Source organism: Mycteria americana, chromosome 7 (genome assembly GCF_035582795.1).
Source record: "Mycteria americana isolate JAX WOST 10 ecotype Jacksonville Zoo and Gardens chromosome 7, USCA_MyAme_1.0, whole genome shotgun sequence".
NCBI lineage: Eukaryota > Metazoa > Chordata > Aves > Ciconiiformes > Ciconiidae > Mycteria > Mycteria americana.
The window spans coordinates 57,853,776-57,866,970 of record NC_134371.1 but is presented as its reverse complement, the minus strand read 5'-3'; the positions used below and the strand labels follow the sequence as shown (position 1 = coordinate 57,866,970).

The 13,195-nt window shown below is 53.0% G+C and overlaps 1 protein-coding gene across 8 annotated transcripts in view; it reads right to left on the bottom strand.

The window, feature by feature from the left end:
* Positions 1 to 13,195, bottom strand: part of PTPRF (protein tyrosine phosphatase receptor type F) — a 392,393-nt gene that overhangs the window by 23,448 nt on the left and 355,750 nt on the right. For 7 of the 8 annotated variants that reach the window (XM_075508594.1, XM_075508595.1, XM_075508590.1 and 4 more), the window contains 4 exons: positions 11,929 to 12,083; positions 8,556 to 8,671; positions 5,656 to 5,688; positions 2,573 to 2,670 (listed from right to left, as the gene is read on the bottom strand). In XM_075508594.1, the coding sequence (XP_075364709.1) occupies positions 2,573 to 2,670; positions 5,656 to 5,688; positions 8,556 to 8,671; positions 11,929 to 12,083 (402 nt within the window). The remainder of the gene's footprint in view (positions 1 to 2,572; positions 2,671 to 5,655; positions 5,689 to 8,555; positions 8,672 to 11,928; positions 12,084 to 13,195) is intronic. The other variant, XM_075508596.1, reaches the window with a different exon arrangement.

Here is a 13,195-nt window from a genome sequence, read left to right as displayed (position 1 = left end):
ATCTCTGATGCCTTCATCCCTTGGCTCTCCCTGCTCAGCTGTGCTATGCCCAGTCTGGCAGCACTATCATGCCATAGGGAAACAGGGTCAGGGCCTCCATCTTTCGAAGTGCTGGGTCACCACTCAGCTCTGCGTAGGTCTGGGGCTCACACAGTCCCATGGTGAGTACTGGGACTCTATCATCGCTTAATGACTGCAATTGCACAGAATTTGGCGAGCTGTGGTTCCCTGCCTCTCCCTGTGCCGGGAAGCACAAGCTCCCACAGGAGCTGCACAGCCTGCTCCCCTCCCACCTCCGCTATTTCTGCATCCACTCTGCAGATTCCCTTACTCAGCAGGGCATGGCGTGCCCATCCTGCCCTCCAGCCCTCCCACCACAGGCCCCAAAGAGAGCTGTTGCCATGCCAAGCCTGCACCCACAGGGACCAGGATGAGAGCAAACCCCTCACTGCAGCAATCCTGCACAGGTAGCTGCCGTTCTCTGCAAACTCAACCCAGGATTTTTCCCACTGGCATCTCAAATGGGAAATGACTGTACTGATCCCCACGTGCCAACAAGAGGCAACCACTCCTGCTTCTACTAGGGTCTATCCTAGTATCAAACACCATATGAGCCTGTCATGTTCAGTAATTTCTAGCTGATGAGGAGTCAAATGCAGCAGAATCCAGGGGAAAAAAAATTACATGCAACAATCAGCTACTTAATAGCTGCTTCAACATGAAAAGTACAACTGATTGGTGTTCTCAACCAGCCATGATATTCTAAAGAAAGAGAAATGAGAAGAGGGAGGCTCATGAAAATAGCTAAGAGAATTTACTTAATGCTCATTTTTTCCGAAACAGTTCCCACAGCTCAGTATTACACTGCAGGCTCCAACTGGCGCAGGCCTAGTGCGAGGAAGGGAGTGCACAGACACTGGATCCTGCTGAATCCCCACCGTGCAGCAGAGGCACAGTCTGCCTGTAGCGCAGTGGACAGCCCTGCTTAACATTTCAGCTGGACTTATAACAAAAAGCCCAAGGCAGACAGATATGACTGCACACCTTGGCACCACTGGCAGGACATACATGAACACACAGGTAACAGCACGGGAAGCACATTATTTCTCTAAACATCTCCCAAGTTGCGATGTAATGCTGTAGCTAGTGAAAGCTCAGCTCCTCTCTGGTCTAGACAGCAGTATGCAGAGGGACGGCAAAGCCCTCCACTTGGCATCCTGAAGCAAAAAGGAGCTCTGTGTCTTCCTCAGATACACGCAGCACACCCTTTGAACTAGCTGGAATTCATTCCTTACCTTCTCAGCACAGAGATCTGCTTTCCCTTTCCTGGCATATATAATCCTACCTCGTGGGCAAATGTTCTGATCTCATCTCATAAATCAGTGTAGGTATGCTGCAGGAAGGGGAGGCCACAGGCACAGGCAGATAACAATTCAAACAGAAGTGATAACACATGCAAAGGACACTTCCCAAATTTATTCCCTCTTTAATACTAGCGGGGGGTTTATTTACAAGTCCCCTGCAGCTCAAGAGGGTCTTGCATGTAAGCACAGGAAAACATATATCCTGCCACTGCTGATCTCACGGCTGCAGAGGAACTTTCCCCGACTTCACAAGTTTTCAACCTAATCATCAAGCCCAGAGAGCGGCGAGAGAGGCAAGGCAGCCCTTGTGCAGGTCAGGCCCTTCCCCTCCACGTGTGCACCCCCTCGGCAAGTTGCCCTCAGGGAGGATGGGAATGGGGGGTGCCGGGCTGGGCAGAGAAGTGCAGCGCAGGATGGGGGGGTTCATCCAACGCCCAGTGTGTCCCTGTGTGTGTGAGCAAAGGCAGCATCAGTGGCGGCTGCGGACAGTACCTATCCGGGGGCTCTACTGGAGGTACGGAGGAGGGTGGGAGTGTGATTCAGCAGCACAAGGGAGTTTGCAGCTCAGGATTGCAGGGCACAGGCAGAGATAGCTCCGTGCAGGGAAGGGAGCTGGGACTGCTCCAGGGCAGTGGGACATAAGCAGAGTTTCTGGTGGCAGAGATGCTGAATGGCACAGGCTAATGCCAGCACAGTCCAGCAACAGGCAGGGGGAGAGTAGGTTGGGAAAGCAGGAATGAAAACCCGAATGCGTGTTTCTCAGCAGCGGAGGATGGCGCAGAAAGCAAAGCTTTGAATGCAGATGGAAGTGAAGGGGCACGGGATGCTGTGGACTGAAATACCTCAGCCAACCTGCACGGAGGGCAGCCCTCGCAGAGCAAAACAACAAAGTAAACAGCGACAGCCCAGGCGGGTAGACACGAGCTCCCATTCACTCCTAAGACCGTAACCATGGTGGGAGCACGATGGGCTGCTGCGCGTTCAGCTGCGAGGCCTTTTCCCTATAAAAGCCGTGCTTCAACTGCTCAAGGCGAGTTCCCACCGCTCTGGGGCTGGCAGGGAGAGCTGGCAGGCTCCCAGGCATGGCTCAGGGCCCACGCAGGCGATGCCAGTGCGGGGGAGGCACGGCTCAGCTTTCAAGCCCTCTCCGCTGGGGGTCCTGGCCAGCATCGCTCTGCCCCCACCGCCCTGCATGCTCTCACGCTCACCTCGTACTCCTGGGAGAACTTCAGCCCGTCGTTGGCTTTCAGCCTGTCGATGTTGTCGGCGAGGTCTGTCACGGGGATGGGGGGGTGGTCGCGCATGCCTGCGAGCGAGACAAGGAGGGAGGAAGGAGAGGAAAACGGTTACGGCTCTGCACGGCCGAGGAAGGCTCGACAACAGCATGGCACAGCAAACCCGAAAGGTGGGTGCAAGGCGGACACGTGTGACTATGTGAAGCGCTGGGCGGGATGGATGGGAAGTCGGCGAGATCACACGGCATGCTGCACGCACTCTCAGAGCACACGGTTCGGTGAAACAAAAAAGAAAGGTGATGTGCAGAATGTGCATGACCGGGTGAGCATGCTCGGACAGTACAGCCACCGGGCACACAGAGCAGGCCACGGAGCAGGCAGGGGCTCGGGCAAGCCCCCGGCAGGAACGGGCCGAGGAGACGATGTCAATGTGCTTGCCGGGCTCCCGCACAGGCTGAAGTTGAACACACTGATTCTCTGGCGCGCTCACCGCCAAGGGCTGAGGCTGATCCTCTTGCTTACCCCTAACAACGGCATTAGCCAAAAAGAAACTCACCCAGACCTGCACCAGGGGACACCTCTGTGGTGTATGTGCACAGCTTTTTGGGTAGGCAGATGCTGCCCCAGCCCCTGGGGAGCTAGAGAAAGATGGGAAGGGCCCCACAGAGGAACGGCTGCTCCCCTGGTCGGAGACTGCACAACTTTCCGAGAGCTGAGGAGCAGCTCTGCCCGCAGCTGTGTAACTCAGTGCTTTTCAGTGGTGCTCCAGAGGCAGAGCCAGCTCCAGGGCCCAAAATCCAGCTCCACTGGGCTGGCTCATGCACGGCACCATGTGCAGTGACATGCCCTACAGCAGCTTCTGAGAGGCTGCTGCGAGCTGGGATGCAGCTCAAGCCATGGCAGAAGTCTTGCCCTGCATGGGGATGCACAGCACGGCTCATCCTGGGCACAGCCCAAGCCCTGCTCAGGGGAGAGGCCCAGCAGAGGTGATCCCACAGGTCCCGCACAGGGGACGGGTACTGCGGGGGTGCACATGTGGGATTGGGAGGAACCCTCCTGGGGCCCTAGGATTCAGGGCTCAACCATCGCAGCCTCTTTCTCTGAAGCTGAGATGGTGAACTGGCAGGAAAGTGGCTGTGAAACATCTCATCCAAAGCCTGGCTCATCCAAATCCCAAGGCTCGTGACTCCATCGGCTGCTCTGTGGGTTTCCCAGAAACCCCACGTGGGTAATTATGATTATTAATATGCTGAAGCTGTTGATTCACACCCAGGGAGACAGGCTGGAGCATGGCCAGGAGCTTCTCAATCGCTCAGGAGCCTGAACGCTGCCACAGATGGCAGTGATGGGCCGCTGAGGTGATGGAGCAGTCCCCAGGCTGGGTACGTGCATTTTACACAGTGGTGACAAGTCACTAGGTGATAACACGGAAGTGTTACACCGCGGCCGCTGCACGGCAGGGCTTCTCACACCTCTACCAAAAGCATCTGGCATTGCTGCATATCGGCAAGACCCGATCCAACACACACTCGCCCTTCTATCACTTGACAATACAGAGCTATCCATGGATGGCCTGAGAGCACATGGACAGATGGAGAAGGAAAGATCCCTCTTCTGCCTTGTGCTGAGGTCCTCCTGCAAATGGTCCTCTGTTTGCCACTTCACCCATCAGGATCCCCAAGGTGGTTGAGCAGGCCCACAAAGACGATGCTCTGATTTCTGCACAATTTGCTCATTGGTGCCAGAGCTCCAGAGGCTGTAGCTCAGGAGCAGCCTTTGCAGTGCAGAGCTGTTACTGATGAGCAATTGAATGAAGAGAACAGTGTGGGACCAAGGCCGAAGTGTGGGGCTGGAAGAAAGAGGCTGGAACATAGCCACAGTATGTGCTTATCCCAACATGGTTATGTATGAAGTACGGCAGAGGCATGGACCACAGCAGAGCTGCAGACACTCATCTCTGCTGACAAATACAAAGGGGTCTCTCCAAACTTCAGTTTTGCTGGCCAAAGGAGTGTTGCAGCAACAAAGGAGCTGCAAGCGCAGATGGGGAGAAAGAGGTGGTTGGTATCCCATTATGGTGAACCTAGAAGAACTGCCACAGTGTAGGGCAAGAGAGAGGAGATTTGTACACCCTACCAGGACTTCCACATGCTCTTCCAATGACTCTGGCAAGAGGACAGTAAGCTCTCCACCAGGCTAGAAGGGCTCAGAGGTCTCACAATGCCTGCAGGGCCACAGACTGCAAAGTCCTTGGCTCTGCTCCTGGGGGAAGCACCTATCCTAAGTACTTCTCCCATTCCTGCATGCACACATCTGTACGTCAAGCAGCAGGGAGGACACGCTTTTAATGTTGTTTCAGAGCGACCTTGAAGCTCACAAGACAAGAGATAAAGGGGCAGTTACACCCATAGTCCTGGTACTACTCCATCCAGCCTGCTAGAGCAGTAAGTCCCTCTGCTCTGTGCCTGGGGCTCTGGTGCCAACACCACTAAGCAGACCAACTGCACGGCAGTTCAGAGAAGATCAGCATCCCTTGGCATCTGTTCTGCCTAACTCTATGGCACAGGCGACCTAGCCTAGGGAAGCCAGTTTGCCTGAGGTAGGAGGAGAGTGTGTTCAACCACTGGGCTGCAGAGCACCCTTCAATTTGTCCATTAGGGGTTTTTAGCTGGCCACCTCCTCCAGAATGGCCAAGGTTATCTGTCCACATGCAGGGCCAGCTGCAGGCCTGCTGCCACAGCAGAGCCTGGCATGCCACTGCGAGGGGGCAGGAGGCCTGGGAGCAGGTGAAGGGCTGCTGCAGGAGCCTCCTGGCAGCCCAGCACCCTGGGCCTTCCTTTCTGCACTGTGCTGCGGTGAGCTGCTGTAGTGCCGTGCAAACAGTACCCGAGCTTGGCCCCACACATCATGTCAGGAAGTGAAATCACTGCCGTTCTACAGTCTGCTGTGAGTGAGGGTGACCTTCATGACATTGAAACAAAAATTACAGAGACGAGAGAGAGAGGGAAAGAAAAAGCAAAAGGTGTCAAAAGAGAAATACAGGAGTTAAAACTAACTTGAGATATTCGGGCAACTGGGGACACTGGCACCTGCAAAGAAAAGAAACGGGGCAAGAACAGAAATCCCATTAGCCTTTAGTCATCACCGCAGAGGTTCAGAAATGGAAAGACAAAGAGATGAAGATGCAAAGGAAAGCACCATCTGCCACAGCCCCAGGAGCCTCCCTCCTGCACAGGACCAGCTGCCTGGCCCCGGGGGCTGCTGTGCAGCTGGCCGTTACACCCCGGGCTTTTGGCTCTGGCCAGCGCCATCCCCTGACGCTGACAAACACGTGGAGTGGAGGTACCTGCAGGGGAGTGATCGCACAGGTCTTCATCTGACACCAAGAGCTACACTTCTCACTGCACACCACTGTCCCCGGCCCTGTGCCCAAGGGAAGCCAGCAAGGGCAGGTGGACAGCAGGTACAGGGGACATCTGTGCTGCTCGGTAGCCAGGAGGACTGCACTCAGCCCCAGCAACCTCTGCTCAGTGCCCCCGAGCCTCTAGCTCACTCGCAGCTCATCAGCAGCGCAACTCAACCTCATTTCATGGCGTATTGGGACACTGCCCAGTCCTGTATCCTCTCAGCGACTTGGCACAGCGGTATGTTAGTACAGGGAGGCCGACAGCGGGGGAAATAACCCTTGTCTGAAGTAAAAACCACAAAAATGAGAAAGCTTAATATTTAATAACAGTAGCCCAATTAATTATGCATTAAACAAGTTTTCCCTGCTCAGCACACTCCAGCAGGGAGACCAGCTACTGAAGCGTGCAGGGCCGGTGGCCAGCACCTCTTGTCAATGCATCCACGCAGCACTGCCTCGACCTCGTGCGGGTGACAGGGGCAACAGCATGGGCCCAGTGGGCTTGGTGGTTTTCATGCTTCCTCATTAATGAGGACAAGCTCGTCAGGAGCTGGAACACTCACTTCTAGCTGCATGACACCCACTTCCACTCTGCAGAGCCTCACAAGTGATGCAGGGGGAAGGAGGGGAGGAGGACACGGTGCTGTCACTTGGTGGGGGAGCTTTGGCTAGCAGCATCCCAGGGCACTGCTACTGTCTTGAGTGAACTGGGCACTTTGGGTTGTTTTTGCCTCTCCAGAGAGCTCTGCAAACTTACTGAATGAGCCAGCGTCTTTGGCTTACCCTTAGGCACAGGCAGGAAAAGAAAATTTCCCAGGCCCCTCTTCTCTCTGATAGCAGCTCTTGACCCTTCCTACAGCTCTAGCAAGGGACACTCTTGCTGCAAACTCCCTGATCTCGTTGGAGATGGGAGTAGGCGCAAGCCTGACCTGTCACATTCCCCTGTGCAATGTAAACCATAAGCATACAGCAAAGATGGCTCTTGTGTCCCTGGGCAGTGGAGACATGTCACACAGACCTGTCCCCATGTACAGGTGTCCTGGAGCAGCCCTGTTCAACATCTTGCTCCTCCTCAAGAAGCTGCATGCTGTTGCTGACTGTGTGCGACCCCCTCCCCTAGTGCTGCCCCCAGTGATCTGCCTGTTGAGATGTTCCTCCTCTAGCGCAGGTGCCTCCCTTGCTCCCCACAGCGTTTTCCTCCCATGCTGCAATACCATGCTGGTCTGTGTTGCGGCCAATTAATGTACCAGGTCTGCTGGCAACTGCCAGGCTGTCGGCTGCATCCTACCTGTGAGATCTGCCATCGGTCCTGCCTGGGAGATGCACTAACTAAGGACCTCTGACAGCTGCTCTGGCACAGAGGGAGATGTGCCGGTGAAGCCCACCCCAGGCCTGAGCCAGACCGCTGTCAGCAGCAACAGGAAAGGCTCCTCTAACCCTCCCTCGCAGACACAGCAGCTTTACATCAGGAAATGGTCCCTTCAAAACTCTCCTGTTAGATAAAAGCTCTTAGATGAATGAGCAGCAGGAGGAAAAGGAAAGTAGGTTACAGACCAGGAGGAGCTGCAAGTTAGAAGAGAGCTGTATGTACCTCATTTATTGCTGAACTGCTCCCTCCATCACAAAAGCCCAAGCGCTCCCCCACTTCATCTAGAACTTGGACTCTCTGAAAGGCTCTGAATGGGTCAGGGTGAGCCTGTCTCTGATCGCTACAATGACAGGTACTGTGCTTTCGGTGCCATCAGAGATGTACAGACACAAAGCAGCAGCACGAGACCTTTCTGCAGTGCAAAGTACAGTTGTCTCTGCGGGCTGGCAAACAAGCTACACCCCAAGGCACCACAGGCCAGTGCAGGCATGAGGAGATGCTCTGCAGTGAACAGTTGCATGCAGAAAGCAACGGCTTTTACTGAACTATCATCTTCTGTGCTGAGACCACTGTGACCACCAGTGCCCTTCACTGGGCCACAGCACTGGCTGGGGAGCAACGTAGGCTGCAGGTAGCTCTTCTCTTCACCCTTAGCTGAGCAGGGCAGGAGAGTCAGCACACTAAAGATCCCAGGAGGAAGCTGCTGGGACACCCTCAGCACTACAAGGGCTCTCTGTACCTCCTGATCCCCCCAGACACAGCCCCTGTGGCCAGCACTGCACCAGTGGTGCTCAGCGCTGAATCCCAGCCTGGACCAAGCCAGCACAGCACCCGGGAGCAACGCAGGTGTGGGCACTGGTGAGCTCTCCCAGCTCTGTGTGGAGGCTCCTCCTGGCTCAGGACAACTGCAGTGAGCTTCATATAAGGTCTGACACACACCAGGCTGTCCCCGTCCAGGTTCGCCAGCCTTGCGTGCCTGCAGTAACAGGGCCAGGGAGAAGGATTTGCAGACCAGAGAATGGACACCTGGATATCCTTGGTCTAAGCCCCCTCTGTGCCACTGTGACTGAGAAGGTGCAGAGCTGCTGCGGGGGAGGACTGCAACTCCTCCTCTGGCATGGGGAGCTGGTGAAGGGGAACTGGAGGATGTGAGGCACAAGGGGGTTAGAGCTGCTCCCTACCTGGAGTCTGGTAGTTGAGCCGTCTCATCTCGACCGGGTCAGAGGAGTGGGCCAAGAGTGAGTCCTTCAGGCCGATGGAGTGCTCATCCTTGGAAGAGGGGGAGTGTGCCCTTTTCCTATGGACAGAGAGGACAGAAACAAGCAGGTGAGCTCTGGCAGACACTGGCATGAACCACCCTGGGAAGGAGTCTGGGTCGCTGCGTTGCAGATACCCAGCTCCATTCCAGGCTCCCTGGGGCTCTGGGCAAGTCACGTCCTCTTCCGTGCCTCCAATTTCCCATCTATGAAACAGGAAGGATCATACGTAAGCGATGGCAGAGGTTTGATTAGTGAGGCACTTTGAAATGTGATATTCTGTGTAATATTTATTAGGGAAAAAGCAGACAGATGCAAGATGGTGTTTCCTCTTACTCTCTCTAGGAACTACTTTCTGTAGCGGAAGGATATAATAAATTTTTTTTCTTTCAAGTATTAGAAATATTTAAATATAGAATGCTGTAATATAATCGTGTAAAGGCTCTTCAGGGTGTGTTTTATTGGGCCATTAATACATGTCTTGAATGGTTGAAGGCACCCAAGGCGTGTATTAATGGAACAATAAAATACACTGTTGTCTCTTCATGCTATATTTATGCCTAGAGCAATGCCACCACCTCAGGCTCTTGCTAGAATTCACAGGCAAAGCAGGGACAGATCCAATCAAAAAGTGGGCAAGTGAATATTAAGGAAAGTCTAATACTGCAAGAAGGGTTTCTAGCAATTCTTTAAGTCCCACTTCTTGCTCTCTATTACAAATATAGCAGATATACCCATGTAGGAGAGAGGGGTGTTGGGCAGGAGCTGGACAGCAGTACTCTCTTCTGAGTCTGTGCTGACCCTGACGCTTTGCCAACATGCTGAGCATGCAGCAATACACGGAGACTTTGCCTTTTGGCTACAGCCCCAAAATGGATCTTGCCTGATGGCAAACCCCTCTGCTGACCTGATGTTTTCTGGAAAAGAGGGAGCTGCACCACTGCTAGTCTGCACGAATGCTAGCACATTTACCATCCTGCAAATCACAATAGTCGGTCTCTGCTTTCTACCCCCTTGTGAGGCATTTCGAAGCACCCTGAAGGGTTGCCAGGATATGCACAGAGGCAGCTGCATCTCTGGATGGTGGTGACCCTGAGCCACACGTGATCAGAAATGCTCTGCTTAGGCACAGGGTGCTATCACTTCCACAGGGAGCTGTGCGTGCTGGGCTGGCACTAGTGAGAAGCAATTAGGGAAAATTTAGTGCATAAATCACGAGTGAAACCTGCATTCCCACTGTGGCCCAGACTGTGAGCAAGCTCCATCTGCATCCCATGGCTGCATCAAACACAACACTGGAGTTGTTCAATGGGGAGGACCAGCTTGCGAGTCTTACAATACTCTGAGTCATCTCAACATCTCAGAAGCCTTCTAGCTGCCAGGACTGAGACAAAAGAGCTGAAGGACTGAGAGCATCGATAGAAAGAAAGGAAAATACATGGCAAACAAATAAAGCAGTGTTCCTCCTATCAGGAGCACGGTAGGATGTGCCATGTGCTACTGTGTGCCAGTCCCTGAGCCCTTAAGCAAAGCGGCCCAGCTTTTCTGGGGAATGGGCGCAGCACATAATTAATGTTTGTCTCTTTCATTAGCCTAGTCAGGACAACTGCTAAACAAACCTCCAGATCCCACGCTATCCACTGCTATTCAGCTTCAATTCATTCCCATTGTAGATTTGACACTGTGAATATGCTGCACAGATACCTTTGGGAGAAAATGCCTCCAAAGAGAAGCTGGATAGCAAAAAACTGTAGGACAACACAGCATCACTCTGAGCGTGCGGGTGGTGCTGGAAGGGGATATGCTGCTGCTGCATGGGCTAGGACACAGCAGGGACATGAATGCCAGGTCCGAGCACAGTGGGCTGGTGCTGCTTCCTGGTGCTCCACCCACACCAGACTCTGGGACAAAGCAAAGCTGAGCCAAGCTGGGCATAGCATCTATGGGGCCCAGGTACAGAATCCCCCCTGGGGCCATTTTCTCTCCTTAAAGACCAGCAAACACTTTGTTTCTTACTGGTGGTAATTGCCTGGTATTCCCTCGAAGCTTCATCATTACAGACTGCAAGAATGCACCTGCATTCTTGATGGAACAGCTCTCAGTCTGAAGTGACTGAGAAAACAAAGAAACACTTCTAACTGCTGGTGTTGTCATTTTTTTGATTTTTAATTTCATTGCAAAAACAATCTGGGAAGTCTTTATGTTGGAACTGTCTCCCTAAGAGCTGTGAGAGGCTGACAATGGCTGGGAGGCTGATACCTTTGAGGAAACAAAGTCTTTGTAAACCCCCAGGGCTGGCATGCCCCATGCTCCCAAAAACAAAGATGCCCCTTACTAGCTTCAGGCTTGATTTTTAAAAAAGGAAATAGACTTGAAATTTTAGCAAAACAAGATGATAAAATGGATTCCTACCTTTCTTGTTTACTAGATCCAGGGAAGAGCAGAAACAGAAGAAAGGAGATGATCACTGACACAGAAAGGCACTGACTGCACATGCACAGCAGAGCTCCATTTAATCAGACAACAAAGCCAGCTCCCTTCCCCGAGCTACAGAGACATATGTAAATAGAGAGTCCAGGAGGAACAGAACCTCGGAGCTGAGCTGATAGAGAATGACCTACTGTAATTGAACAGGCTACATGAACACATGCAAATGCAACCTGTGGCTCCTCGGGAGGACTAACAATCATCTCACACTACAGTTACAGCTCTAGCAGGACTGCTCTGCTACGCAAGAGCAGGTGGTTGCTTCAGCAGGGAGCACAGAGTGTGGATGGTCCTGATCCGGGAGCCAGGACCGAGAGGCCTGAAGAAGAGAGCTCCTACTCTGATTTCAGCCTGTCACATCCATGCCCTGTTCTCACCACCAAGACCATGTCCCTCAGTCAAAATTCACAGTAGTGGGGGCACCTGCCAGAGATCAAGCAGGCAATTTACACAGAAAACCAGTACTAGAGAAGTCCCCAAGGCTGCAAATCCAAGCTGTGAGACCAGAGAGCAGTCAGACTGGCTTTAGAGACAAAGCTGCTCTCCTCTGTCCCACTGCTCACATGTTTCCAGAACCCACAGCAGCTCTGTGTCCTGGGGCTGATATTAATTACCTTCCGCATACCCTGCCCTTCTGCTCTCTTTATAAAGCAGCCTTCTGCTGTGCCAAGTAGAGACCTTCCTCCTCCGCATGACCACCAAGGACTCTCTATCAGAGCACCCCGTATCTGAAGGCTACAAGGAGGGTCTTGAAGGTGCCACCACCTGTACTGCTCGTGCCATAACTGCTATGTCCTGGACTGGATCTCACCTTTTGAAGAGAAGTATAGCAATGACAATGATGATGATTAATATCACAGCCAGGACGGGTCCCATCACCCACAGCATCTCTGGTTCATCCTGCTGCTTCGCTGAAGCTACTTCCATCACGATCTCATCTGAGTAGGGGCTGGCTGCATATCTCTTCTGAACAGCACCGGTAGGAGAGGGAGAGAAAAGCAGGCATCCATTATGCTAAAGCAACAGCTACATCCCTGAAATGCAGAGGTTTCCCCTTGCCTCTGGCTAGCTGGGAACAGTCATGCTTCTCAAACCCCAGCAGCACACCATGGGATCCTCCCTCCCTCAGCACCAGCGGAGGTCACGCTGTGGAAACAGTCTCTTCCTGGTGTGAAACGTTCCCAGTGCCAGCGACTTCCTGGCTAGCAGACCTGGCCTTGAGGTGCCAAACTGGAGCAGCCCAGCTAGGAGCCACTTGCCAGCCCTGGATTCTCTCGGAGCCAAATCACAAGCTTTTGAATCCCAACCAATTGCACAGTGAGGCTGGCTGATGATTCCTCAGTGGTTTATAATACCTGCTGTGCTGATATCAACACATCTCTCCAGGACAGGGCTATATTAGGAAAACCCCTGCTGGGCTAGGCCGTTTTCTTAAAGGAATGAAACGACAGGAACATTTTCTATCTGATGTCTCAGGCCTGATAAAAAGACCTTGGAAAGGGGCTCATGCTCACAGGTTCCTTTCCAGAGACTTCTGCAATCTGGCAGCCCAGTGATTTATAACCCAAATGGACAGCTTTCTAGCCCCACCAGCAAGACAGGATTAGCAGAGACCCAAACCCTTCCTGCAGAAAAATGACACTGCACCTGGCTTTTTCTGCTGCTGTTGCTAAGGCTTATGGAGCTGTGTTGTCCCTTCACAGCTCAGCCTTGCTGGGTCAGAAGGGTTAAATGCTGCAAAAAAGAAATCCTTTCCCCCTATTAGAGAGGGCCAGAGCTGTATCAGTTCAGTGCCTGTGGCTTTTGAGCAGCACCTGCTGCCCTGCATTAGGGAGCCAGAAACACTCTGCTCCTGCCATAGAAAGTTTCGGTCACTGAAGAGGTGCCTGCGGATCTATAAATCGCCTGCTTTAAGGTCGAGGTTTAAACATGCACTTCATGCCTGTGTGCATGTGAGGGGAAGAAAGGGAAAAATCAAGTGTGCTGGTGTCACGTAAATGCACATCTTGATCTCTCACAGGTGCCCTTGATCCCAGCCAGCCTGGTTTCAAACATGCATGGAGTACAGAAAATGCTCT